This window comes from Gavia stellata, chromosome 12 (genome assembly GCF_030936135.1).
Source record: "Gavia stellata isolate bGavSte3 chromosome 12, bGavSte3.hap2, whole genome shotgun sequence".
NCBI lineage: Eukaryota > Metazoa > Chordata > Aves > Gaviiformes > Gaviidae > Gavia > Gavia stellata.
Window position 1 is genome coordinate 482,681 of NC_082605.1, and position 26,884 is coordinate 509,564.

The following is a 26,884-nucleotide window of genomic DNA, read 5'->3' on the forward strand; positions in this document are numbered from 1 at the left end:
ATATAATCATAGACTCATAGACTGGTTTGGGTTGGAAGGGACCTTTAAAGGCCATCTAGTCCAACCGCCCTGCAGCAAGCAGCGACATCTTCAACTAGATCAGGTTGCTCGGAGCCCCGTCACACCTGACCTTGAATGTTTCCAGGGTTGGGTCCCCGGAGGGGAATGTGGACTGGGGACAGAGCTGGGAAGGGCTGTCTGGAGAAAGTCTTTGCTAAAGCTGATTGAGGCCCACGAGCAAATGCAGGTGATGGAGAATGGGGAAATCCTGCATTTCTGGGCCTGTGGGGGTCCCCAGGGTGCTGCCGTGTCCAGACCCCGCCCCGTGGCGTGTCCCCAGCACGCGTCCCCGTGTCACAGCAGCCCTCTGTGAGGTGCCATGCCCTGCAGCGGTGTCACAATGGCCGGGCACTATATCTTCCTCCTGGGGCTGGTGCTGCCCCAGTTTCTCGTGGCTTTTGCCCGGAGGGAGCAGTGCATCCACCCGGGAGATCCTGCTGCCACGAGGAGGATGAGAGCGCTCAGAGGTGAGGGGCTGGCGGGAGGTTGGGGGCTGATGCCTGCTGGAAGCAGTGTCTGTCCCAGCCAGGTGCTGGGGGCTGTGTCCCTGTCACCTCTCATCCTGCTGCCAGGCACCTCCCAGAGGGCTCTGGCTCCATCCTCTCCCTGCCTTCCGTGGGGAAGCTGGGGACCGCTCAGAGATGACCCGGCCCAGCCGGCTCTTGTCGGGGCTGGCCAGTGCCAGCCCTCCTGGCCTCTCCTCGCAGAGCCCCATGTCCATCCCCCACCCAGCTCAGGGCCGCTGCGCTGGACTCGCTCCAGCGCGTTGCTGCCATTCTGTCACTGGGGAGCCCAGGATGGGCCCAGTCCCCCAGGGTGTTCTTCCCACCGCCGCAGTGAGGGGAAGACTCCCTCCCCTCATCCCACTGACTGCCCTCTTGCCAGTACAGTCCAGCACAGGCTGTTAGTGCTGGGGGAGGCTGGGAAGATCCTCCCCGCTCCCTGGTGCAAAGCCCTGCAGCCAGCAAAACCATTTCTTTCTTTTCTTCCAGCTCTCTGCCCATGCCTGAGTGCCCAGTCCAGACCTGCGCGTTCTGAGGACGCAGGCAGGGCAACAGGAACCGTCCCAGTGGTTGTCACTACCTTTGAGGCCGTTGGGACTTCTCTGCTAAAGCGGTTGCAAGACAATGAGGTGAGGCAGGGGCGGGTTGAGGGCTCCCCTCTCCTCACCCCTGGCTTCCCTGGCTGCCATGGCCGAGGGGGATCTCGCCTGATGGCACCTCTGCCCTCCTGCAGGCGCTTCATCCCCAAGCGCTGCTCCTGCCGCTCAAGCTGCGCTAATGCCACCGCTCCCTGCTCCTTTCCCAGGGAGCTCAAAGCGCTCGCCTGGGCACGGCAAAGCCTCTGGCACAAATCCCAGCACCTCTCCAGCACCTTTGCCCAAGGGCCCAAGGCCCTTCCTTAGCTTTGGTTTGGGAACTGTCCCAGCGCCAGGGCTCGTGCCGGTGCAAGGAGCATGCTGTGTCCCAAGGTGCAGGTTGCTCGTGGCTTCCCCTCCTCAGGGCATGGTCTCATTCCCACGCCTCCCTGCATGGCCTTTTACCCTGGTGGAGTCGATCTCCCTGTCTGGCTCTCTGCTGACGTCAGAGGTGCTGCGGAAGATCTTTGCTGTTCCCCCGTGGCTGTCCTGACCAATGCCTGCAGCTCGTACCTCGTGCCCGTGTCACACAGATGATTTGGGGGGCAGCAGGTCTCTCTCGTGGCTCCCTGGGAACGAGGGCAAAGCAAGTCCCATCACCCCGCTTTGTGGCCTGTCCCCAGGGTGACCGAGTGCAGACATACCGGGAGCTGGAGAGCGTCTTGCAGGGAGATGACGGCCGTTTGACGAGCGGTGTCGTGAACCGCCTGCTAGCAGAGGCGTCCAGTGACATGCGAGCAGCCCAGGTTAGCTTGTTCTCTTTCAAGGCCACCAAAGCAGCCTGCCTCCACCCCTGGTTTTGGGGGAAATACAGAGTGGTGCAGAGATGTTCCTTGGTTATTCAGACCCAGCGGAGGTCCTAAGGGAGAAGCTCTGGGGACTTGTCATTACAGGGAATTTGGAGAGGGGACACAGAGAGCTGTGCAGAGCCGCAGCCTCAGAGCTGTTTGGAACTGTGCGAGAGCTGGGTTCAAGCTCAAGGTTATTTCTCCTGCCTTGAGGAAGAGCCATGGGAACCCACCAGCCCCACGGAGAGGTCCCAGGGGGGTCCTGAGTCTGCGGCAGTTTGTTCCTGGCATCTCCGTGGAGAGGGAGAGGGGGCAGCGGCACAGGGCTGCGCCAGGGAAAAGCCTTCCCTCGTCTCTCCAGGGAGCTGCTCGCCTACCCTAGGGTGCAAGAGGCAGCAAGTGCTGGGCCCCGAGCGCAACTGCCCCAAGGGCTCTCGCAGAGGAGATGGGGTCATTCAGACTGTCTAAGTGCCTCAGCCTTTTTCTCGGGAGTGTTTAACCTGTGACGCTTTTGCAGGGTGTGACAGGTGACATGAAGAGAGCCGCTAGCGATGTCCTGGTGGCTCTGGCCCGCTCCCACTTCCACTTTGTCATGCCCGAGCTCCAGAGCCACCTGAAGGCCATGGGGAAGGTCCCTGATGAGATTGTGCTCCTCACCTTGGGCAAAATGGCCCGCAGCTACGGTATGGCACCCTTGGTCTCCTGGGTTGGGCAGGGGTCTGTGATAATGGGGAGAAAGGATCCACCCCCTCCCTAAATGCTCTGTGTTGAACTAGAGGGCTATGGAGTTGTCGTGCCTCCTTGCTCCCTGCCAGGGCCAGCTGGCAACTCTGCCCTACCAGCCTGATCCCAGCTCCCGAAGGGTGGGAACCCATTGGAAAGAAACCCGCGGGGTCTCTGCCCCCCACTGTCCTCCCTGTTTCCCCAAAGGGCTTCCCTGCATCTCCCCTGGGGAAGGCAGCCCTCCCCATACCCTCTGGCATGTCCTGCATGGCCCAGCAGCCCCAGCCCTGCCAGGGATGGACACCAGTCTCCCGTGTCTCTCACTGACACTCTCGGTCCCTCTGTCCCTGCCTTCTCTGCAGCCCTGCGGTGCATCCCCTTTGTGAGAATGACGCTGCTTGCCCTGCGCGCCACGCTGAGCCAGGTGGGGAGTGGCCGGATGCTGCGCACCGTCTGCAGTGGTGAGTGCTGGCTCCTTGGCCGGGGTCACAGGGGCAGGGGCTGGGGTGGCCTTTGATGCCTCCATGTGATCTCAGAGGGAACAGGGTGGGCGTCAGCCCACAGCGAGGTCAGGCCTTGTTGATCCCAAACCGCCGTGAGCGTGTAGAATGAGTGGGGGAAGCCCGGGAAGGGAAGGGAAGGGAAGGGAAGGGAAGGGAAGGGAAGGGAAGGGAAGGGAAGGGAAGGGAAGGGAAGGGAAGGGAAGGGAAGGGAAGGGAAGGGAAGGGAAGGGAAGGGCAGGGCCTGCAGAGAGAGATGCTGGAGGCGAAGGGGCCATTGAGGAGGAGAAGGTGCGATGGGGAGGAGGAGAGAAACAGTGGGCTGTTTGAATCCAGACACCTCCAGAGCAGAGATTGCCCTCAGATCCAGATCTGGTCCTGGGCTGAGCCCTGCCAAGCTTGGGACTGTCCTTAAAGCTGGTTCGGGCGAGGGTGCAAGGTACCGGCCCTGCTGCAGACTCTCACATGCTCCCTTTTCCTTTCTCCTGGTGCAGTTCTGGAGCAATGGTCAAAAGGAGTCAACACGTACTTCTGCAACCGGGAGCAATGCCCCTTCCCTTGCGAGGGGGTAGCACAGTTCTGTGAAGCCATTTACCCGGTCTTCCGCTACGCGGCGGTACATTGGCTGGACTGCAAGGAGGAGGAGGTGAGAAGTGCTGCTTTCCACGCCTGGGGCCACAGCGGGGATGTCCACTGTGTCGGATGTCGGTGGGTCCGTCTGTGCCCAGCGGGGTGCAAGCAGAGGGGTGAGGGGAGGGGGCTCCCTGACGGGAAGCAGCTGAGTCCTGGGGCCTTTCTGCAGGGAGGGCTGGGGTACCAGCGTGGGGAAACGCTCCCTCTCCTTTGGAGCGGGCCCTTCTGCTGCAGGGCACAAGGGAAAGGGAAACCCCTCTCAGTGGGAAGGGCAGACTGGTGTCCAGGGGATACTGAGCACTAGGCAGATCTTCAGCCCTCCAAACAGAGCCTCTCCCTTCCCTCTTCAGGACAAGCAGGCTGTCCTCAGGGCTGTGGCTGCCATGATGGAGGTCCTTCTGCATGAGGAGCAGTACCGTGAGCATGCCTGGGAGCATGTCCTCTGGCTCCTGCACCGGTATCAGGAGGTCCGAGACACCTCCCGGGTCACCGAGGTGAGGTGTTGCGCAGGGTCCAGCGTGGCTGCTGGGGTGGGTCTGCGCGAGTGCCACGAGGCGCTGGGGAGCTGTGGGGTGCCAGGAGGAGCTGGGAAGCCCTTAGAGAAGGAAGAGGGAGAGCAGAGGAGGCCTGAGGCTTCCTGGGCTCTTTGGGCAAGAAAAGAGGGGGCCAGGAGGCAGGCAAGAGTCCCTGGGGCTTGTCTTCTCAGGAAGGGAGGCATTGCCACCACCCTAGGGCTCTGTGCATGGGAAGAGCTTTGCCCTAATGCCCAGGGCCATGTCCAGTCCCAACCAGTGAGGGGCAAAGTCTGATGATGAGTGGGAAGTGCCAGGAAACTGAGTTGTCAACAGGGGGCTCTGTTCAGAGGAAAGACACCCTGTCGATGCGTCTCTGAGGGGAGGGCAAACAAGAAGCCCTGTGCAGGAGGGTTTGGGGTTTTCTCTCGGTGCTGCTGTTAGGGACTGCCCTTATGCCAGATGTGCTGGGTTTCTTCTTTCCCAAGTGCCTTTAGGTGGCTTTAGCCTCCTCTTCCTCCCCTATTCTCTTGTAGAGCCTCAGCTATGTCCTGGAGATGCTGGAGGCAGTTCAGACCCCAATACCACAGGGCACGGCTCTTGCCATCAGCACCGCTGTGCACCGCCAGGTAAGGGGAGCCTATGCCCAGTCGTTGGCCTGAGGCCCACACACGTGATTGCCATGGAGGGGAAAGACCTGCCAGCTGGCAGGGCAGGGCAGGGCAGGGCAGGGTGTCCTTCTGCCGGGACCTTCCTGCAGGCCAGGAGCACGCCAGGATGTATGATCCAGGTGCCACCTTAAGGCTGCAGGATGCCTGATCCCGCCTCTTTGGAAGGGGCTGAGGGGCAGCCCAGTTCCCACAGCAATCTCCCTCTCAGCCCAGTTGCAGGAGGACTCTGGAGCACCAGCAGCCTAAGGGCAGCCTTGCGACACCGCTCAGCCTCAGCTCCTGGGCAGCCAGGGCTGCTGCAAAGCTCTGTGTGTGCCCGGGGCCACCGTGGGGTGGGCTGGGTTTTGGCTGTGGGTCCCGTGCCCAGGGAGAGGAGAGCGGAGAGCACCGTTTCATTTCAGTCCCTCTTAACACTATTGCAACTTTCTCTAAAACGGACCTCGTTCCCACAGCTCTCTGATGTGACCAAGGAGCCTGGCCTGGCCCATAAGGCAGCACTGTCCCGCTGCATCACGCTTCAGGGTAAGGAGAGAAGACTGGGCGATGCCCTGCCATGCCATGGCAGCTCCCTCCCTGTCCTGGGTGGTGGGGGGGCAGCTGCCTGCTAATGCAGAATGCCATTTCTTCCCTGCAGCACGAATGTGCCCCGAGGAGACGGTCATGTTTCTACACTCCCAGCTGAGTGGTGGGACTGAGGCCGGTCGCGTGGCAGCCCTGGGCCTGCTGGGAGCGCTGGCCCACTCTGACGGTCAGTGCCAAAGGAGCTGCAAAGAACGGGTCCCCCAGCCGAGCTGACGCCCCGCGACAGGGCTCGAGCTGTTCCCCGGCAGTTAGAAATGGCGGCACAGCAGGGATGATGCCCCAAGCTCAGTAACACGGGCAGGCTGGTAGGCGGGCAGGTGGGCTGGTGCGCACAGGAGCTGCTTGTACCCATGCTGTTTCTCTCATCCTCCTCTGTGTTACCATATTACCATAGCTTTCAGTCCCTATAAACCAGCTGTGCCTCTAGAAACGGAGTGACTCTGGCTACGCTGCTGCCTCCTGTGAAGTCAGAATCAGGCCCCGCTTTTCTGTCCCGTTGGTGTGTGAAAAACTTGGAAGCTTCCGCCATCGGGGCTCTGCCTCAACGCACACCTCTCCATATCTCTTCCAGCACCTGCAGTGAGAGAGAAGCTGCCCCAGGTGGTGGAGGCCATGGGGTCAGTGTGCCATGACCCCAGTGCCCAGGTGAGCTGGTTTGGGAAGGGACGATGCCACCAGGGGAGGCAGAGGAAGCCTTTCCCTCAGGGCAGAGCTGGGGTGCCTGGGGAGCGCCGGCGCATTGCCCAGGCGGTGGGTGATGGCTCCTCCCTGGGGAGAGCTGGCAGAGTGGAGCGGGGAGGTCACTGTGCTCTCTGGGACAAATGCACATCCAGCCTGGTGCTAAAGCCCAGCCCTGATGCCAGGAGCGAAAGCTTCTGCCGTGTGCTTGTCACCTCTCCGCGAGCCACAAAGGCTGCCCCCAAGCAAAGGTGGCTTCCCTTTGGGTTTTGAACAGGAGGACCGTAACCACGCTCTCCCCTGGCAGGTGCGGAGGGCAGTTCTGGAGTTCATCCGGGAGCTGCTCAGCTCCGGATCCCAGAGCTGCTGGGCATGGGATGTGGTGGGGCACATCTTCATCGAGTTCAGCCGGAGCTCGGGCAGACTGGTAAGGGCAGAGCGGGACAGCCGGGGCTTTGACCGGTGCCTGGACTGTGCTGAGAGCTCCTGCAGGCATCCTTGGCCATGGAGAGCTCCACGCTGCAGGGCCATCAGCGCTGGCACGGCCGTCAGAGCGGCCTCCAAATGGCCGTTCCTCCTGGGCGTCTGTGCTGATGTCGGTGGAAATGTCAGTGGATGATGTGGGTTTGCACCCGGGCGTGCCACCCGGGACTGCGGGGCTGCCTGCGCACCCCACGGGCTGAGCTGTGCCCACACGTGCCTTCCGCAAAGCCGCCTTGCAAAGGGAGGGGCTTGTAGGGACAGGACATCCTCCATCCTTAAACGCTGATGGACAATCAGAAAAACACGGCCAGTGCAGACACATGGGCCGGGCTAGAGGAACTTTCTGTGGTGTTCTCGTGCTCTGGCCCTCCAAAGCACACCCTGCCCGTCCGATAACAGTCTGGGGGCCCGCATCCCTTCTGGCAAGGGGACAGGCCGTTTGGCAGTCCTCACCTCTGCTTTAGTGGCATGACAGCAGCATTTGGGCCCTGGGATCTGGGCAGACAAGCAGCAGCGCTGTCTGTTCCCAGGCTTCCCAGTCCTTCCCAGGGTCCGGGACCTGGTCCTCGAGCTGGCTCCAGCTGTCCTTGTCCTCCTTGACCCAGGAGGTCAGTGCTCCTGAGAGGCTGGCACAGGAGTACTGGTGAGTCGTGCCTGAGCCTTGTCGGTCGGGAGCTGAGAGTAACGGGGCTTTTGCCAACTCTGTCGTACAGGTGGCAGGAGGCCTTTTTCCCTGGGAAACGCAGGAGGATGGAGCTCGTCGAGCCCTGTGCATGGACATCCTGGGCTCTCTGGATGTCTCTCTGAGAGGGATGACCAAAGTAAGTTGCCCTGTGCCCTGCTGCTGTGGCCACTTCTTGCCTTCAGGACATTTTTCCTCATGCTCTCCCATGCCCTGAACCTCTCCCCTCATGTGTGCTGAAGTGCACAAGGCTCAGGGAAACACAGACTGCCCTTTTCGTCTTCGAGCTGAGTGGAAATGCCAATACGGTGAATTGCCCTCTTCTCTGCAGCTCCTGTGGCCGAGGCTGCTGCAGTACGTGGTGCCAGCCCAGTACAGTGGCATGCTGATCCCGCTCTCCCGCTGTCTCCGAGCCCTAGTTGAGAGGTGGGAGAGAGCAGGGTGCAAGGAAGAAGAGGAGGAGCCTGATGCCGTGGACTCCCAGGAGCAAGGTAAGAGCCCCAGTGAGCGCTGCTGGGTTTGGCCGGGGGTTGGGCCAGTCCGTGTCTCCCTGCGCCCCTCCAGGTAAGAGCCCCAGAGAGCTCTGCATTGCCCCTTGCCCGGCGCAGAGGCCCGCCTCTCCTGCTCGCAGCGCTCTCCTGGTGAGCCGGGGCTCATTCCTGGCCACGCTGGAGCTGCCTTCATCTCATGCTGGGCAGCCCTGGGGAGCCCCCAGGCCAGCGCTGTAGCAGCGCAGCTGCTCTCAGCCCTCAGCCCTGTGCGAGGCATTGGAGGCGCGAAGGGGCAGGGCACGGTGGGGGCTCGTCGGCTCACCCGGCCTTTCTTCCTCCCCGCAGCCCGGCTGCCGGCTCCCCAGGCCCTGTTGGCTCGACTGCTGGTGAGTAGTGGGGCCCTGGGGAAAGAGCTTTCCTGGCCAGGGGTGGTGGGAGAGCCTGGGGCAGAGATGCCGTTGAGGCCAGTGCTGGGAGCCCCCGAGGAGGAGGCAGCATGCCCGAGTCTGCCCGAGCCCGTCAGGGATCCCACTCCTTTTTCCGGGCTGGCAGCACCCCGGGTGAAGGCCTCAGCTGCCGCTGCTGGCTGAGCGGTGCCGAGCTCCCTCCCTCCCTCCTGGGAGAAGCTGCGGCTCTGGCAGCAGGAGCGACCTTTCTCTCCTGCCCTCGCCTAGGTGGTGGTGGCGGCTCCTCACAAGAGTGGAGAACGTGCAGTCGCTGCCTTGCAGCTGCTGCAGGCCCTCCACCGCAGGATCCACAGAGCCTTGGGGGCAGCGTGGGCGACTGAGATCCCCCTCCTGCTGCAGTCCCTGGAAGGTAAAGTGCGTGTGGGGAGGGAGAGGCTGGAGGGAAGAGGGGCAGGAAAATGCAGCTTCCCAGCGTGACGGAGGAGAATTGTCCCCAGTTCCCCAGCACTTGCTCTGCTGCCTTTTCCCGTCCAGGGAGCCAGCCCTGAGGCTGGGGGCAGCCGTCCCCCAGTGTCGATTCGGCCCAGGGGATGGACGGGGCTGGTTTTGTCCCCTTGGCAGCCAGGTCTTGGTGGCACTCCCCCGGCCTGCCCGGGACGGTGTTTGGGGGAGGGACAGGACTGGTGCTCCTGGAGGGGGTGCAGCCCCTGGCTTTGGAGGACCAAGTCTCCAGGCCAGGCCAGGTTTGCAGCAGCCGTCCTGGGCAATAGCCTGGGAGAAGGGCTGCAAGTGGGTAAAAAGCGGTGGGTCATTAAGGAGAAAATGTGTGTTGCTGGTGCGTGCTGTGACTCAGTGGTTGGAGTTGTTCTGGGAGCTGCAGTCAAGCAGTGGGGATCTGCTGCGGTCAGACAAATGCCCCTGGGATCCCTCCTGTGTCTTGGGCCTCGCAAGGGCTTTGGCATAGCTAGGCCCCTTCTAGGCTGATGGCCTTAGACTTTTGGGAGGTCTGATGGCAGAGGAGACCACCGGGCTCGCCTTTGGTGTGAGCTTAAATAGCAGCTTCCTCTTGCTTTCTAGGAAAAACCGGGAGCTGCCTGGACTCTGCAGAGTGGGAGCACCGTGTACTCAAGGTACAGCATCCTTGGAGGGGATGTCACAAATAGAGGGGGGGAAGAGGGAGCAGAAGTGGGAGGAAGCTCAGGGCTGCCTGTGTAGGCAGCAGGAGGTGGGGGCACCTCCTGAGCGCCCTGTGCCTCCCCCTGCAGTAGGTTCCTGCCCGCTCAGAGGAGCTGCTGTCTGCACAGGTGCCACGGCTGATGGCTAATGCCCTCTAACGCTGTGGCACACGCCTTAGCACTGCCTCCTCCTCTATGTCTGGTGTGCCGGGGGGTCTCACCTGAGGTGTTAGGAGAAGAGGGAGGCTGGTGAAAAGAGGGTTGGGTGGGGCAGGGGAAGAGTCTGCCGTTCCCGGCAGCTCTCCCCCAGCAGCATCCCGGGACATGTGAGTGTGGAAAGGGCCCTGACCAAGGGCTTCCTCTCCTGTTCACCCCAGTTCCTGCGAGCGTCGCTGGAGCCCATCGAGGACAAGGCCTGGACTGTGGACCTGAGCCAGGAGCTGAGCCAGCAGCTGGGCAGCTCTGCCGCCGGCTCCTGGGAGAAGGTGTGTCTCCTGCCCCATGTGGGGGCCGGGGTGCTTTGCCCACGCAGGCGGTTTCCACTTCTTCCTCTTCCCTGGCACCCAAAAGGCGCTTCCCCCTGGCTTGCCTCAGTGGCTGGCTACAGCCTGGCACTGCGGCCGGCCTCGCCTGCTCCCGGGGGCAGTTGGGTCCTCCTGGGGCCAGCCCTCTCCTGACAGGTTGGGCCGTGACCGCATCTTGGGCTTGGCCTCTTCTCTTTCAGCTTTTCCTGTACAAGGCTCTTGGGACAGCGCTGGCAGCTTGTCGGGACCTCAGACACGTCCAAGGGCAGGTGCTGAGGTTCCTCCAGGAGACAAACCCCATGGAGCTGTCTGAGGCCCAGGTGAGGTGGTGCTCATGTCCTGAGCATCTGCTGCCTGTTCCTGGGGGAGAGGGAGGGCTGCTCCAGACCTTGATTTCCCCGTTGCTGCCGTTTCCCCCTTGCTGCAACGTCCTGCCTGGCCGTTGTTGCTGACCACAGCTGAGTGCCTGGGCTGGAGCCGACTCCCTGTTTCTCTGTGGTTGCAGGGAATGATTTCTGTTGTGTCCCACGCTGCCCAGAGCCACTTCCACCTGGTCTTGGATGCGGTGATGATGTTCTCCACCGCCTCCACCAGAGACGGGTTCTCTCAGACTTCCATGGGCTGGAAGGTAAGGGATCCAGGGTTTTGCTGTTTGGCTTTCCTTTTTTGGCCTTATTTCCACTTCTACACCTGCAGCAGCCAAACCGTGGCAGCTGCCTTTAGGTTAGCCCTCTTGTAAGAGCTACGCGAGACCTGTGTTTCAGAGGGGATGTCCTGGCATTGGGGCCCCTGAGGTGTCTTTGGAAAGGACGGGGTTTGACACCGGGTGGATCAGAGCCACCCAGCTGGGGCAGCTGCAGCGGTTGCTTGCTTGCAGCCACGTGGCCCCTGACTTAACTTCAGGAGGAGCTGGCAACAAGATGGGGTGGGCACGGTGGGACAGTCTGCCGCTTCCTCTAAGCTGAGGCTGGGAGCAGGAGCCTGGCGAGGTCTCGCTGGCTCTGCTCCCCCCACCTTGGGGCCATGGGGACGCCTTTCAGGGCAGGGCAGGGCCCTGCAGAGAGAGCGGTGCAGCCGGGCCTGGGGAGGTGAGCAGACTGGGCTCATCCGCACCCCTGACGCGCACGGGCTGCACGTCTCTGAGCAGGACCATGACAGGCTGTGTCAGATACCTTGCCACAGAAAGGCTCCAGGCAGCTCCCCAACCTCTCAACTCAGTGGTAAAAGAGCCAGCAGTGTGTGCGATGCTGGCTGCACCTCGTCCCCATCCCCATGCGAGAAACCAAGCTGTGGAATGGGAACAGCTCCCAGCCCCGGAGCTTGCAGCTCGAGGAGCAGCTTGGGGAGCTGCTGGGAGATGCCCAGGGAAACAAGGAGCTGGGGAAGGTGCAGGGCAAGGCCTGCTGCAGGAGCCTGCAGGAGTCTCAGGGCATCTCTGTCAACACAGGTACAGCAGCAGCAGCAGATGGAGAGAGCCCAGGCCATTCGCGCTGCTCTCATGCGCACCTACAGCGGCATTGCGCTGCGTGCCCCCAAGGAGCAGCTGCTCACCCGTGTGGATGAAGAAATCGTGGGCAACATCCTGCAGCTCTCCAGAGCTAAAGAGAGGGTAGGAGCGTGGGGCACGCAGGGCAGGGATGCCTGGGTGTCCCAGGTCCAGCCCCTCGGGGCTGGGGTGCACCGAGATGGATGGTCTCTTTCTGAAGATCTCCCAAGGAAGGGTTTGTCCTCAACGTCCAGAGGCAACCCCGCCATGGGTTTCCCCTGCCCATGCTCCTCTTCCACCTCTCAGCCCTTCAAAGAGTTGAAGGGGTGCTTTGCTCTCTTTGGCCTCAGGACTTGCAGCTCAAGCTCGCCCTGGTGCAGAGCATCACTGAGGTCAGCTGTGCCATCCAGGCTGTGGGCGACTGCGGCAGCTTTGAGCTCTCCTTAAAGCAGGAGGCGACGTGGACCTTGCTGGTGAGTGCCCGTAGCCAGGGCAATCTCACGGGGGATTTTTGGGCTGCACCATCAGACTCGTTTCCCCAGAGGCACGATGGTCTCTGGGCTTCATGCGAGCTCCTGGAGCTGTGTACGGAGCTGGTGAGGCCCCTGAGTGCTGGTGCTGGGTGGCTGTGGCTGGGGAGCAGGGTCCCTCCTGCGGTGCCTTTGGGGATGTGTGGGGGTGACGGGGCAGTGTCTGCCCAGGCCTGACGGGAGGGCTGTCCAGTGCCCCTGTGCACTGCCAACTCTGCGCTTCTCTCTCTGGGACTTGCAGGACTGGATAAAGGAGGAGCCCGGGGACTCCCTGGTGTATGGAGTGTTCCAGGCCCTAGGGGAGTTGAGGTGAGGTCTGTTCCCCGGGCTCTGGGGACTCCTGGTGTGCCCCATCCCAGCTGGCTGGGGCAGCCCCAGTGGCCTTGAGCATGGGGCCGGGAGCTGCTGGGGCTGTGGAGTGGGAGGGTGTCCCCCATGTTGGGTGTCTCCCACAGGAAGGGAGCCCCCGGGGTTCCTTAACCTGGGGGCGGGGGTTTGCCTGCTGCCTGGGAGGAGGCAGGAATTGCTGGCGCTGAAGGCAGTGCTTGCTGGCATGGGGTGGGGGTGTTGGATTTGGGGTGCTCAATTAAGAGGAACCCAGCTGTGGTTTAAGCCCCTCTGGAGAGGGCTAGTAAATCCCCTTTCTGTTTTCTCTTCCTTTTCCCTCTGGCCAGCAAGCTGAGGCCACCTCTGAGCAGGGAGGAAAATCGCAAGCTGCTGGCAGTGTGCTGCCAGACTGTCTTGTCCTTTCCTTCCGAGGAGCGGATGAAAAAGGGCAAGAAGACAGTGAGGGCAGCTGTGAACATGCAGGTACCCACCGGCCAGTGCCTGCCCACCCCTGGGTCAGGATCCCACCTCAGTGCACCCCGGCAGCCCCCATGATGCAGAACCTCAGCTCTCTTTTCCTGCTTTCAGCTTTTGCACAGGAGAGGCATGGAAGACCTGGGCCATCTCATCGAAACCCTTCTGGAGGCAGAGGAGACCTCTGCCGGCTTTGACGACGTGATCCATGTGAGCAGCCATGGGGCAACAGGGAAAGTGTCGCAGGGGCAGAGGGTCGAGGCCTTAGAGGGTGTTAGGAGATGGATACCTTTCCTATGGGAAAGTGGGCTTTGGCTTCTCGCTCTGAGGCTGTGTGTCTGGCCCGGGCCAGGGGATGAGCTGGGGGACGGGAGCGCCCGGCCACTGCAGCCTCAGGCCAGGCAGAGCAGTGGGCCCTGACGGAGGGAAAGCCCAGAGCCAGCCCTGAGCTGGGTGAGAGCAGCCTGGGGGAAGGCTGGAGCGGGGAGACGCCGGCAGGGAAGCAGCAGCTGGCTCAAGGCAGAGGCGGCTGGAGAGAGCGAGGCGGTGGAGGCTGCAGTGCCAGTACTGAGTGGGGCCGGGAGCCATGCTGGGAAGGGGCCAGAGAAGGAGGGAGGGGGAGAGGGATCTCAGGGAGAGAAAGATGCCTGTGGTGAGAGAGATGCACCCTGCCTCAGGTCCTGAAGGGTTGGCTCACCTCAGCCAATGGATGGGAGCGTGAGAGAGCCCTGCGGTTTTGCGCCCATCTGCTGGGAGCTCGCAAGGAGCTATTTGAGCTCATGGTGAGTAGAGCCCCTCCGTGTACCCTGGTGCCCCCTTCCCACCATTCATGGCCCCAGAAGGGAGCCCTGCCCAACTGGGTGCTGGGTTTCGGGGCTTCAGGGATTACGGGGCAGGCCTTCTGCCTGCATCTGCCCGGTTGCTGCTCCTGGAGCAGAGGCAAGCGGGTGCTGGGGCTGCCTGCGACCCTTTTCCTGCTGCTCTCCCCTGCAGAGAGGACGTTCTTGTGAGCAGTTCGGCTCCCTGGTGGGACTGCTGGTGACTCTGACCAGCGACTGCCTGGCCATGTCCTGTCGGAGGGCATGGGTATGCCTTGGCTACCTTCTCCAAATGCAAGGTGAGGAGAGCGGGCACTTCCCAGCCTTGCTCAGCCTGATTCACCCACTGCTGTCTGAGAGCAGGACGTTGTCACCAATGCTGGGGACTGTCCCCCTCCATGTCTGTCCCCCTCCATGTTCAAGGAGAGACAGAGGGTGGTCAGAGAACTCGCTCGGATGAGGTCCCTGACGTTTCAGAGGGTGCCTTCCCCCTCGCTCCCTGCCTTGAGCCTGGAGAGACAGGCAGCTCCCTAGGCAGTCTCCAAACTCATCGCTGCCAGGCAAGAAATATCCTGCCAAGCACAAGAGAGGAAACCAATTTGTTGCCCAGAGCAAACTGGGCAGGGAGGAGGGATCTGAGCTGCAGGCCCAGAGCGTGCTGCAAAGGTCCGCCTGTGCTGAGGTAGTCCCGGGGAGGTTTCCTGCCTCCCAGAGACGATGGTGGCCTGTGCGTGAACAGGGGGTGCAGCTGCTAGGAGCAGAGGCTGCTGAAACCCTGAAGCCCCAGCAGAAGGTTCCCAGAGGAAGAGGGCTCTTTCCAGCCGGGGATTTGTCAGCCATTTATCAGGCTCGGGAAATCCTGCTGCACTGAGTTCAGGAGGGCCCCGGGTTTTCCTGTGGCCTTCACTGCCACCCCTTGGGTTCTCCTTTAGCAGTATCTAGGGCCAGAGGTTGCATTTCTGTAGACGTGACTCCTCTTTTCTCCTGGTGTTTGTTCCAGCCAAGACCATGAAGGCGGTGTTTCAGGCAGATGAGATCAGGTGCCTGGCTGAGGAGCTGAACAGCCCGGACACTGAGATTCCGGTGGAGACCTGGACCAAAATAGCAAAGGTAACTGGCCCCAAAACAGCGGGGTGGGGGCCCAGCTCCTGGGCTCCTGCATGTCTCCCTGCTCCCCTCCAGAGTCTCTTGCTGGCTCCAGAGCAAGCTGTCCAGATCGCTTAGCCGCATTAGATGTAAACAGCACCGTGTGCACAGCAGAGGAAAAAGTGATTGCCTCCTCCGTGACTGCCGAACTAACAGTCCCGTCAAGTTTTCTTTCCTTTCTGAATTGCTGGAGCAGAGCTGTGACATGGTCTTTCCTGTTTCTGACTTCTCTCCAGGCTGTTTGCAAATGCATCCCTCTAGCGCAGGCTACGGACTTTCTGACCGCTGTCCGGGACAGATTGCTGCATGTCACACCCACACGTGCAAGAGCAGTGCAGAAGTGGGTGTTTGTCTTCCTGGAGGAATGCAGAAAGGAAATACTCCAGGAGGTAAAGGAGATCTTTTTTCCCATTTCACTTTGTCTTTTCTCCTGTCGGCTGTTGCACTGCAGCCTGTGCAGTTGGCATGGGCTCAAGAAACACCACCTGTGTGCCGAGCCGAGGGGCTACTGATGGTCTGAGCCGGGCATTAGCAACTGCTGCTGGGGTCTGCTCCAGCTGGTGACAAGGATATGGGCACTTCTTGTCCAAAGTCTCCCGTTGTCCACGTCCTTCCCACGAGTGAGGCACTAGGAGGCACCGACCTTGCCGTTCCTCCCCTTCCTCTGGGGTCACTGTCAGTCCTCCCTGCCCTGGGACTCACTTCACCCTGCTCTTTCTTCCCTGCTCCCCAATTCCCTCTACTCTGAGCTTTGCTGGGCATGCCAGGTTTTCCATAGGTTGCATACTTGTTCATTGCTGTCGCTGCTTTCCATGTGCGACTGTGGTGTTTGCTTTTGCTCTTGCATCGCTACAAACAGGTGGGGTGAGGTATTCAAGTGTTGGGTGTGAAACGTGTCTGTGTCCTCTGTGTGCACAAGGGCACGCAGCTGCTCATACGGTTGGGCCCAGGCCCATGCGAGTGAGTGCACGCATGCCTGTGCGTGCGTGCGTGCGTGCGCACAATTGCCAAGAGCACATCCAGCTCCAGACGTGAGCCAGGGTCAGGCAGGGTGGAAGGGGTGAGGTTTCGAGCTAGGTCTGGACTCAAGGGAGCAGGCACTGCTCATGTGCTGAATGACTGTGTCTGGGCCCCGCAGGAGGGGATAAAGGATACACCGAACCCTTCTTTCTCCTCTTCTTCCATTCAGGTGCCAAAAATCCTGAAGACCCTTTGCACCTACATGCAGCAGAGCACCCACAGGCCCTTCCTGCTCCGGGCCCGCTTTCACCAGGAGCCCCTCATCAGCAGTCTCCTCCAGAAAGGTCTGCCCATGGACAGGTACGTGCACTACCCGCTTCCCCGCTGTAGTCAGAGACCCTGCAGCTTGCTTGCCCTGGGGTGGTCCAGTTGAGAAGCAGGACTTTTTTTCCTGCCTGAACAGTCTTGAGTGTTGCAAGCCTGCATGCTTGTGTCTCTGCCGTGAGTGGGGCGTCGTAAGCCCCATTGCGGATGAGGAGGTTTGAGGGCACTGCAGGACTGCGAGGATACGGGCTCAGGGGTGAACGTCTCTTCCCTTGCAGTGACACGGTGGAGCTGTGGAGGACCCTGGGGAGAAGCACCATTGTGATTCAGGTCCTGAGGTGCTTAGTGGAGAAACTAAACAGAGCAGGAAACAACCGCCTGTGGACTTGCTCTTGCGCTTGTGAGCAGCACAGTCATCAGACTGTTCTGGAGACTGTGATGGTACGTTCAACGGCAGACATGTTTCTGCAGCTTTGCACCTGCTAACTCTTACTTCGGCATGAGGGAGTCAGGTGCCCTTTGCAGAAGCCCCTGGAGACTCCCAGGGCGCTGTGCTGGGCCGGCCTCAAGCAGTGTGGGGAGCCGGCACAGTCTTGTGCTCCTGAGCCACAAGGCTGTCGCAGAAGTGACAATTGCGGACAGTAACCCCGCCTGCCCCAGGCAGGCAGGGGAACCAGGCTGGTGGGAAAAGGCCTTGCCTGAACAGGTGCTTCTTGGTCACGTTTCTCTGCAGATCACCCGTGCCATCTCCGAGGTCGTGGTTGCCCTGAGGGACATGGAGGAGTTCAGGCAGCTGCTTCCCCACCTCCTTCCCAGCCTCCTGAGGTGGGCCAGTGAAATGCTGGACGAGGAGAGGCTGCTTTCCCCCCTGGGAGAAGGCTGGAGACAACTGTTCCTCGAGGGCCAGGTGCTTGAGGAGAAGCCCTGCAGGTAAGGCGCCACAGGGGCAGATGGAGGGGCTGGCTTCGGTTCCCCTCGCCAAGGCACGTGCCTTTGTGGGGCTGAGGGAGTGCTTCACCTGCCCCGCTTCCTAGATGTGCAAACCGGTCGTCATGGTTGGTTTTACTTCTGTTCCTTCATGGGGAAACTCCAGCTCCCAGGCAGGAAGGTCTTAGGCAACCCGTACTGCGGACGGCTGTCATCTTGCCTCCTGCATACCCTTGCATGCACACCAGCATTGCACTCCCTCCACGGGCCCCCGCTGGGAGCAGAGGCTCTCGTGGGCACTGGTGTCATTCTTCACAAAATGCTGGTGGGAAGAGGTATTAGGTGTTGCCTTGGCAAGTATCGGGCATGGAGGAAGCCTAGGAGCGTGGGTTTTCCTCTGCGTCAGTGGGTTTGGGGCATGATGAAAATGCCAGTGTCGTTAGCTGCAGTCTTGAAGGCTGTGAAGCAGCATCTCAGGGGTATTTAGCTCTGCTGAAGATAAGTATTCCCCTAACTTGCTGTGATTTGAGATTTCCTTGGGTTTGTGGTGGTGGTGTTGTTTTGATTTGTTTTGTTTGTGTTTGTTTATTTTCTGGTTTGTTTCTTCTGCCAGGATTTTCCTTTCAGCTATAGAGTTGGTGCTAGGCAAATGCATGGCGCAGACGTGGATGCAGCGGCTCATGGATCAGTCAGTGTGGGCTCGCCTGGAAGACGCCCTGGCTCACCCTGAGGGGGTGCGTCTCCTGACCAGGTAAGAGCCCCAAGGATGCACCTGGCTGCCTCCTGCGGAGCTGTGCCCAGGGAAATGGCTGCGGGGACCCTTCCGGCATGCCTGGGAAGCCGTCCTGAGCTAAAGAATAGTGTCTGCATCGGTGCACGTGAATTTTGGAGACCCGGCCTGTGGCCTTCCTGGCTAACTGTGTGTCCCTCGCTTGTGTCCCCTGTGCAGCGTCCTGCTCCAGGCTGGGCTCGTCTCCCCCTGGCTGGTGAAGAACCTCTTGCCATGGCTGGGTTCGTGCTCAGTTAAGCTGCGGGTGACAGCTACAGCCTTCTTTGCTGAGGTAAGGCAGGGGGTGGGGAGGGAAGGGTTCAGAGGGTTTTACCGAGATCCTGCTCCTTGGGATGTCTTTTTTTGTGGGAAGATCCCTGGAGAAAAGGTCCCTGGAGCGGAGCAGCCAGGGGAGCGCCTGGCCGGGACCAGGTCCCCACGGCACTGCCTGTGTCGTTCCAGCTCTCGGGGCTGCAGGACAACAAGGAGCCACGAGTGAGGCAGGCGCTAGAGGAGTCTCTCCACGATACCTGGCCCCAGCCAGCACCAAGGAGTTAATTAAATAAAGCTCAGCACAAGATGCCTAAAGGGTGCTGTATCTTTTTTTTTTTCCCTGATGGCACCCTTGTGCTTGGTGGGACCACATGTGGGTGACACCGAGGCTGGGGGCTGCCAGCTGCATGGCCCCTCTCGGATCTTCCTGGGCTGGGCACAACGGAGTCATGCCAGGACAGACCCCAGAGCAGGGCTCTCCCCATGGGGTCCTGGGGCCTTGCCGTGCCCTCCCACTGCCCATGGGGATCCCCTTGCCACCCCTCCCACCACGGCATGTCCACCTCTGGCACCAGCAAGGGGTGGTGCAGGGAACAGCCCAGGACAGGCCTGACCATACCACCACAGCAGGCTTTGCCCCCTGGTGTCCTACCATGCTGGGACCCCCGACGGCACTTGCCCAGGGACACAGTGTGGGTAGCAGGGGAAAAGGGGGGCACTGGGGGGAGTAGAGGGCACTGGGGGATGGGTGGGGGGAACCAAGGGAGGCACAGAAGTTTACAGGAGCGTGGGCAGGGGGCAGAAGGGGGGCACTGGGGGACAAGTGGGGAATGTCGGGGGGCATCTTAAAGGGTCAGCTATGGCTCAGGGGCTGAGCAGAGGGACAGAGCGTAGCAGAGGGCTCTGGCTGGCCCATCGGACCCCTGCCCACTAACACAGGCCCCACTGGTGCTGCTCCCCAGCCCCAGCAGGCCTGGGCACATCTGCGTGGGGCAGGGGCAGCTCCACGCAGGGAGCCCATCAGCAGAGATGTGGTTTCACCTCTCAGGCTGCTGGGCACCCTGGCCCTGCTGCGAGCCCATGTAAGCCTCTGGTCCCCTGTCCCGGAGGTCCCACCAGACGTGTGATCCGAACTGAAGACTCTGCAAAGTTTGCTCAAACACGTGCTCCCGCCTTGCACAGTCACGTTCCTTGACAGAGGTGAGGATGGAGCTGGAAGAGGGAGTCGAGCCCCTGACTGGGTGGAACACCAGGCTGGGGGGTGGGTCCTGCCGTGGAGGGGGCACCAGCAAGGGCCGAGGTGCTGGGGGTTTCCCTGGGCACCGGCAGTGCTGAGGGCTCTGGCAGTCCTGGGAGGTGAGTGTGTCAGGCGCGGGGCAAGCGACCGAGCTGGACCTTCTCCGGTGGCAGGCGTTTGTATGAGCGGGGCTCAGAGGGACCCCCGTCCTGCCCCACCGCTGCAGGTCAGTCCGAGGCACGTGTGAGCCCTGGCTCCCTGCACATCGGGCTTTGTGCCGCCCTCCAACGGTCTGAGCCTCTTACCAACCCCACGGAGCTTCTCAGCCCTGCCGGTAACTCCCTGAGTTGCTGCTCATACAGACCAAACACCTTGGTTAAGCTGCATCACCTGAAAGAAAGCAAAGGACCAAGAAGCCAGAGACGCGGGGAGAGAAGTCCCTGCAGAGTGGAGTCTCTGGAGATGAATGTCTTTGGGGGAGATTTCTCATATCAGGCCAGGCCTGGAAAACAGATGAACCTATGGAGTGGGAAGGCTCCAGTAGGCAAGAGCTGAAAGGGGCTGAGCTCTGCCTGCTAGCCTGTTTTATGAGCTCTCCTGACAGCAGTAACAGTAACAGCAGCAACCCCAACAGCCGCTGAAGACGGGCTATTTACAGAGCACAGTCTCCTCTGAACAAGTACAAGCATAACTCCTGGCACCTCACTTCCCCCCAAGCAGCCCCCTCCTGCCCCACTCCTGTGCGTGCCCCACAGCCAAGATCTGGGCTGGCTCGGGGGCTGGGGGAAAGCCTGTGACACTGGCCCACAGGGGCCCAGTGCCCCCAGGAGCCCCAGGCCAGCGCAGCCCCAGTCCTGCAGCCGCGGTCCCCCAGGGCACGACCAGGCTGCACTGTCCCATTGCACCACACCACCGCTGTGGGAGCTGAGGGGTCCCCAGGCACTCCCTGTGTATGGAGGGCTGGGGCGGGGGGGCAGGCTCTTGGGGTGGTGGGACCCAGATTTTGGGCTGTGGGACATTCCCTGCTCTGGGAGCACAACAGGCACCACAGGTGACTCGCTCAGATGTGGCTGTCCCTGTTGCTGCTCTCCAAACTTCGGGCAGAAATCCCTCCAGAGGCCAGGACAAACACCACCTCAGCTGCGGCGTCCCCGCAATGGCCAACAGATTTCCCTGCCTTCCCACCATGGGCCGGCCCTGTCACCCTAAGCCCCGAGGAGCAGAGATGGCTGAGGGCTCTCCAGCAAGGAAGGAGGGGTGAGAGGGGAAATTTCCTCATCCAAGGGCTGAAGGAAGGCTCTGGGATGCACGGCGGCTTCCCCACCCATTGCGCCCCAAGGTGAAAGGCGAGGGGCAGAACACAGCTGGAGCCAGAGGAGCCTAGCTGGAGCTGGGGCTTCCTGACTAGTCAGGGATGCAGGGAGGGAAGGGTGTGTGGAGGGATGTCCGTGACTTTTTCTGGGAATGCTGTCTCAGACCCCTCCCCCAGAACTAGGGACATGCCTCCCCATGCTCCTTGCCTAAACTTCCCACCCTTTGATAGAGCTCCTTGATGCAACCAGCTGGTTTCCAAGGCTGGGCCTGGCAGAGGAGGGAGGACAGTTGGGGTCGGTCCTTTTTGGCTCCTCAGACTGGAGAATGACATCCTTAGCTGCATCAAGAGGGCAGATGCGGAGAGAGGGATGATACTGGAACAATGAGGTTGGAGAGCTGTCTAAGCTCCAGACCTGCAAGCAAGACTAAAGCAAGCCTTGCCTTTGGTGACTTGGCTTCCCAGGTCACCATGGGATGGAAGGGGACCCTCTGCTGGGGGGCTCTACTGGACAGATGTCCCCACCACAGACATGTACAGCTTCTCCAAGGGACACTCCGGGTGTCTCAGCAGAAGGCGGAAGCAGCCCTAGGCAGGAGTTGGACTTGAGGGGCAGTTCCTCTCCCCAAGTGGAGGTGCCAGCCAAGGAGCCTTTTCCTAAGGGAGCTGGACAGACCTGTTTCAGAACTGACCATGGAATGGAAAGAGTGCAGGTGCCACTTCTGGGGGCAGGGGTGACAAGGTTTCAGTCCGAGTCTCGCATCACAAGGAGTGCCCCGTAGTTAGCAGGGCAGCAGGATGCTCTTTTCTCACTTCTTTACTCTTGCCCACCCCATCCCAAAGCCACGCCTGAACCACCAGCTGCCTCCTTCACCTTCCAGACCGAGATGAGACATGCGTCCTGGTGTTTGGTTAGTACAGTCTGAGGATGGCATGTCTTTGGGAACTGGTGACTAGTTAGCCGGTCACCCTCCTGAACAGGGTCAGTCTACGCCCCCAACCGCAAAGAGCTGCAGCTGTGGCACATCCCACGCTACGGCCGTGGGATGGCATTTCTCTGTGCAGGGGGAAAGGTCCATTACAGAGACTGCTATTCTCCCCAGATTCACACACCAAAGGGGACGGATGAAAATACTCCAAAATGATATTCCTGTAAAGCAGCCGTTCTTTCACGTGCCCTCTGGGGGCCACCTCCAAAAAGCTGAATACGCTGCACAGAAACGTCACCTGCATCGTGCTGCCCAGAAGGCAAGCCACAGCTTGCCTAAAAGGCCGGTCTAAACACAGAAAACACCCGACAAGCTGTGGCCCACGCAGTAGCAAATCACTGGGGGCCAGCTCTGCCTCCTGATGCTCGCAAGCTCCAGAAGCAGACCAACCTCTCTTGCAGGGTGCAGCACCAGCCTTACCCTTACCCGCTCCCTTATTCTTTAGGCAGAGTCAGACAAACCAGCATGCAAAATTTCATAACAACTACAGCCCAAGAACAGCAAGATGTCTGGGTTCACCTGGCTTAAGGGGTAACCACGCTGCCCCAACCCCACCACACACCCCTTCCCTAAAGACCGGAGGACTCCATGGAAATCTCTGTCTGAACCCACATGCGATCCTATGCCTGCCTAGTAGCATGAAGGGCTTGGATATGTGCACGTTTCCTGTTCTGGTAGAGCGGCGGCTGAGCTGAGAAAACTTCTAGGAAGGTCAGTTTTCCCACGCTCATCCACAGCCCAGCATATAGCTAAAGGATATCGCATCTGAGTACGAGTCTCATTTAAACAAATCCACGGGTCTTCAGAGTCTTCCCCACACTGTTCTTCACATATATCCAATTGCAGTTTCAGCTCTTCTTTCTCCAGTGTTCACAGCTCCTGCCAATGCCATAAGCACACCCAAAAACACCCAATGAAAACTGATGGCGTTGCAATATTGAGAAAGTATCAATCGAGGCACAGGCTAAGGCCTCTGAAGTGCATTGCTGGAAGACAGGAAAGACATGGACCTGTTGGAGCGGGTCCAGAGGAGGGCCATGAAAAGGATCAGAGGGACGGAACACCTCTCCTATGAGGGCAGGCTGAGAGAGTTGGGATTGTTCAGCCTGGGGAAGAGAAGGCTCTGGGGAGACCCGATTGCAGCCTTTCAGTACTTAAAGGGGGCTTACAAGAAAGATGGGGACAGACTTTTTAGTAGGGCCTGTTGCATAGGACCAGGGGTAATGGTTTTAAACCAAAAGAGGGTAGATACAAGGAAGAATTTTTTTACCATGAGGGTGGTGAAGCACTGGCACAGGTTGCCCAGAGAGGTGGTAGATGCCCCATCCCTGGAAACATTCAAGGTCAGGTTGGACGGAGCTCTGAGCAACCTGATCTAGTTGAAGATGTCCCTGCTCACTGCAAGGCGGGGTTGGACTAGACGACCTTTAAAGGTCCCTTCCAATCCAAACTAGTCTATGATTCTATGATTCTAAGACGACAGGGTTTCAGGGTTCACAGTGAACCTTTAAGTAACATGATCTGGATCAGGTATGTTGAGAATATGCCCACAGGTTTGAATAACACCCTAGGAAGAGCACATAATCACATAGCTGAGGCTAGAAACAGACCCAGAAGGGAGGGCAAACTGCACATTCACAGACAGAGATCACCGTCACGGGTTTCCAGTAAAAAGCACTATCGCTATTTAACAAAAACCCATGCTCAGAGCTGAAAGTCCCTGCAAGCGTGGGCAGCAAGAAGGATATTGAAGCGCCCGCAACATAGCATGTCTCATCGCAGCAGCAGATCTGACAAGACCAGCCTTGCTTTGCGTCCGCTAGAAACACAGCATTTCTGGGGTTTTCCCACTGAAAACAGCTGTGCTGCTGTTGTGGGGCCATCACACTCCATGGGGAGACAGGAAAGATGGCAGCTCCTTACCTTGAGGATGTGATGAAGTCCTGAATGCATCAGCTCAGTACGAATCTGAACTCCCAAGTCAAGTTCACCAGCAGGACAGATCATGGCATTGCTCAGCTGCATACAGGCCACCTGAAAGAAACAACCAACCACACACACAAAAGAGAAACCTTCTGAGCGTGGACTGGAAGTCAGTGGTTCAGGACTTACTAGGAGGTCAGAGGACAACACGCAAAGCCACAGCAGAAAAAAAAGCAGTAAAGCCAAAGGCATCCACACCAAATTCATCCCGCTTCAAGCTCTCCAGCTCCTGCGTTAGATTCCAAGTGCCACGTCCACAAAACCCTGAGGGAATACGTACCTTCAGCACCACCGAGGTTCCACTCTCCAGGCCACCCAAGACGGGCTTGAATCGCTCCACTCCATCCATTTCTGCTCTTCCAGTAAAAGCCTTCAGCACCTGTTCACAGCTGCAGTGAGAGAGGATCGGCAGCTACCCCACAAGCCAGCACAGGATTGTGCAAGTGCAGACCCGTTGTAAAACGAAGAGTGAGACTCAGAAGAGAGACTTCCACTGAGAGGCCACTAAGAGTCGAAAGCTCAAGCGCAGCAAAAGACAGGACTTCTACCACCATGTACACGGGTTGAGGCAGGACACAAGGGGTACACAGACCCTTCGCAGCATCTGTCATCATGCAAGGGACTTGGATAGCAACAGCTCTTGCCAGGAGCAGCATCCTCTCTTTTGTACCCAGCGGTGTTTTGCTCCCAAACTAAGGAGAAAAGAAAGTTGCACTCAACATCTGAGACCAGGCCAGCTCTGAAGAAGAGGGCGATGGGAATGCCTCGTGACTGAGTGTGCTCTGAGGAATGACCATGAGAAAACACTTGCTCCAAAACCTTGTCCAAACATCTACGTTACCCTTCTGTCTGATGGGACAGAGGAGTGACAAGAAAGGGAGAGATGCGTCTCAAACCACACGCTGCCAGCAAGAGAAAGGCTTTCGGTGAAACTTAAGACTCCAGGAGCCACCGAAGGAGCGTGTGGCCTTGGGAGGAGGCAGAGACTCTCCCTTTACCAAAGGAGAGCGCGGAAGAGCCCAGACAGGGACAAGAAAGTGCCCCAGCTCATTCACAGGTAAGGGGAAACAGGTGTTCACTGCACAGGAGTGTAAAATAATAAAAATAGAAAAACCCACAGATACAGAGAATGACAAAGAGGAAAAAATACGGAAGCACATCAAGCCCTCATAGGTAACTTAAGAGGCATGATCAGAGAGGAGTAGACTAAGCCACGGAAGAGGGCGGAGCAGCTGAAGTCTCACAGGCCTGGATAAACACAAGGAAAGTATTCTGAAAGTCCCAGAAAAAGCATATGATGGTGGTGGTACCAGGAAATGTACAGTAGGGGAAAAAGCAAAGCAAGCAATGTGACGATAACAAGGATTTACCAGAGAGCAGGAAACTTCCACCACCATTTTCCCTCCCCATTCCAGCAACTGTCCTGAGATATCGGGGCAGACATCATGCGGCCGGAGCTGTGGCTGTGTGAAGTCATCTCCGGACACGGGACAAGGCTTTTTACCTGGTCATGCATAAAAGCCTTGAGGCATCAGATGGTCTCTTGTCTGCCTCGGGTACCATATAAACTGTGAGGAAGCAAATCAGTGAGCTGACAAACTTTTGGAACAAGACACCTCCCCTCTCTCCTCCAGAGCTCTCCGACTAGGCTACGATGAGAACTTCAGCACCAACAGTCACACCGAGATTCCACCTTAGTTGGCTCTTACCTCCAAAAGACAGCAGAAAAGGTTGTTGATGCAGGAAACCACCAGACTGAATTCCAATACAGCCAAGATTCACACTGCTATCAATTGCCCCCCCTACTCACAGGAATCCCTCAGCTCAATCCCAAGCACACACAGCCCCATCTCCATCTCAGAAGAGATCTTTAAGCCCCCAAACAAACCACTGCCTCCTCCCCACACGAGCAACCTGCCCTGCTCCTCGTTCCTTTTCCCTCCCTCCCTGGCTGTACCGCACTGAACCGGTATTTCTTTCCCTCCTCACATAACCACACCATATACAAACACAGTAAGAATCCTGCATAGGAAAATCGTCTGCAGTCAGCAGGGACCTGAGGCTCTTCCCCAGCCTCACCACAGTGTTGTGGTGTGCACCACTGATGTGGTCACCAGCCATTCTCCTTGCACCCTGGGACCAGGACGGCCACCCCGCTGAACACACAGGGAGAACAATCATGGGGAGGGGAAAGAGACAGGAAGATTAAGAACCCTGGAAACAGAAACGGACGCAGAGCTCCACGTCTGTGGGGCTGTGCCAGGAAAGCCAGGGAGAGCACGGAGCAGCAACGAGCCCTGTGGCTTTCCAGAAGCTATGGCAGGCACTCAGCGATGATGCCCACTTGATCAACTCCTCATCCTGCAGCGTCTTTCTCCTCCTGGACCTTTTTTAAGACATCCGGCAGGGCGGCGAGGCCGTTGGGACCAAAGCTCTGCACCCAGCTGTCAGGAATAGACAAAATCATCAGCACACACAGAAACCCCAAGCACTTTCGCATGGCCCCCACCCTCCCTCACCTCCACTCAGCCACAGTGCAGTTCCCAAGGTCAAAGCTCCCAGTTTCTCATTTATAGCCCCAGTTTTGTCCGGAGTCCCACCCCACACCCTTCCCGACCTCACCTGACGAGGTTGCTGCTCAACAACACCCGCAGAGACTCCCAACTGCCAAGCGGCTGCGCACCCGCGATGTCCCATTTCACCTCCTGGACACACCTCACCGCTGGCTTCCAGCTCTCCGCCTGGCTCCTGTCCTGCACCTTCCCTCGAAAGGAAGGTCCAACATCAGTGAACTGCAGCTGCAGTGCCCACGCACCGGGAGAGAGACGTAACAAGGAATTTTAATGGGCATTACACACACAACAGGCAACTTGCACGTGTTTCAGCCAGCGCCTGCTCTGAGGTCTGCGAGGCAGGCGGTGATCCAAGGGGCTCTTTCCAGGAGCTGTCTGCAGGGTTACACCATGGGTACCTGAAAGAGGGAGCAGAGCCACGTCTGTCCCTGTTTTACAGGGCATCCTCTTTTGCCTTCAGCGTGGCTGTGCTGGTGTCACGCTGTACAGCACAGCACCTTCACACCCTTACTGCAAGCAAAGTACCACTCTGTCCAAAGACCCATTCTTCTCTTCCTAACTTTTATATTGAACCGTATCAGGTATTTAAATCACATACGGAAAGGACTAGGGTGCTTTGGTAGCTAGAAAAGGGCTAGCGCTTCATTGTGTGTTCAGAGAAATCAATCTTCTAGTTTGCTTCCAACAGCTGTGATTTGGGCCAGCCAAG

At 59.2% G+C, this 26,884-nt stretch overlaps 1 protein-coding gene across 1 annotated transcript; it reads left to right on the forward strand.

The window, feature by feature from the left end:
* Positions 1-1,171: 1,171 nt before the first annotated feature.
* On the forward strand, positions 1,172-18,366 carry LOC132317898 (maestro heat-like repeat-containing protein family member 2B). Its single transcript, XM_059823405.1, has 30 exons — positions 1,172-1,192; positions 1,822-1,944; positions 2,504-2,669; positions 3,072-3,170; positions 3,704-3,855; positions 4,193-4,336; positions 4,891-4,983; positions 5,478-5,547; positions 5,660-5,773; positions 6,179-6,252; positions 6,593-6,712; positions 7,482-7,589; positions 7,782-7,941; positions 8,287-8,327; positions 8,616-8,757; positions 9,426-9,478; positions 9,901-10,008; positions 10,248-10,367; positions 10,553-10,675; positions 11,495-11,656; positions 12,305-12,372; positions 12,990-13,074; positions 13,858-13,981; positions 14,683-14,792; positions 16,057-16,148; positions 16,391-16,553; positions 16,846-17,042; positions 17,653-17,790; positions 17,989-18,100; positions 18,271-18,366. Exons 2-30 carry the CDS (start codon positions 1,930-1,932, stop codon positions 18,364-18,366), a joined length of 3,249 nt encoding a protein of 1,082 aa, XP_059679388.1. The 5' UTR covers positions 1,172-1,192; positions 1,822-1,929.
* Positions 18,367-26,884: the final 8,518 nt, after the last annotated feature.

Excerpts from the sequence above, each read along its gene's own strand:
- LOC132317898 (XM_059823405.1), top strand. Across the intron at positions 5,548-5,659 it reads CCGCTGCATCACGCTTCAGG|CACGAATGTGCCCCGAGGAG; the intron begins GTAAGGAGAGAA and ends TCTTCCCTGCAG. Across the intron at positions 6,713-7,481 it reads GCCGGAGCTCGGGCAGACTG|GTGGCAGGAGGCCTTTTTCC; the intron begins GTAAGGGCAGAG and ends TCTGTCGTACAG.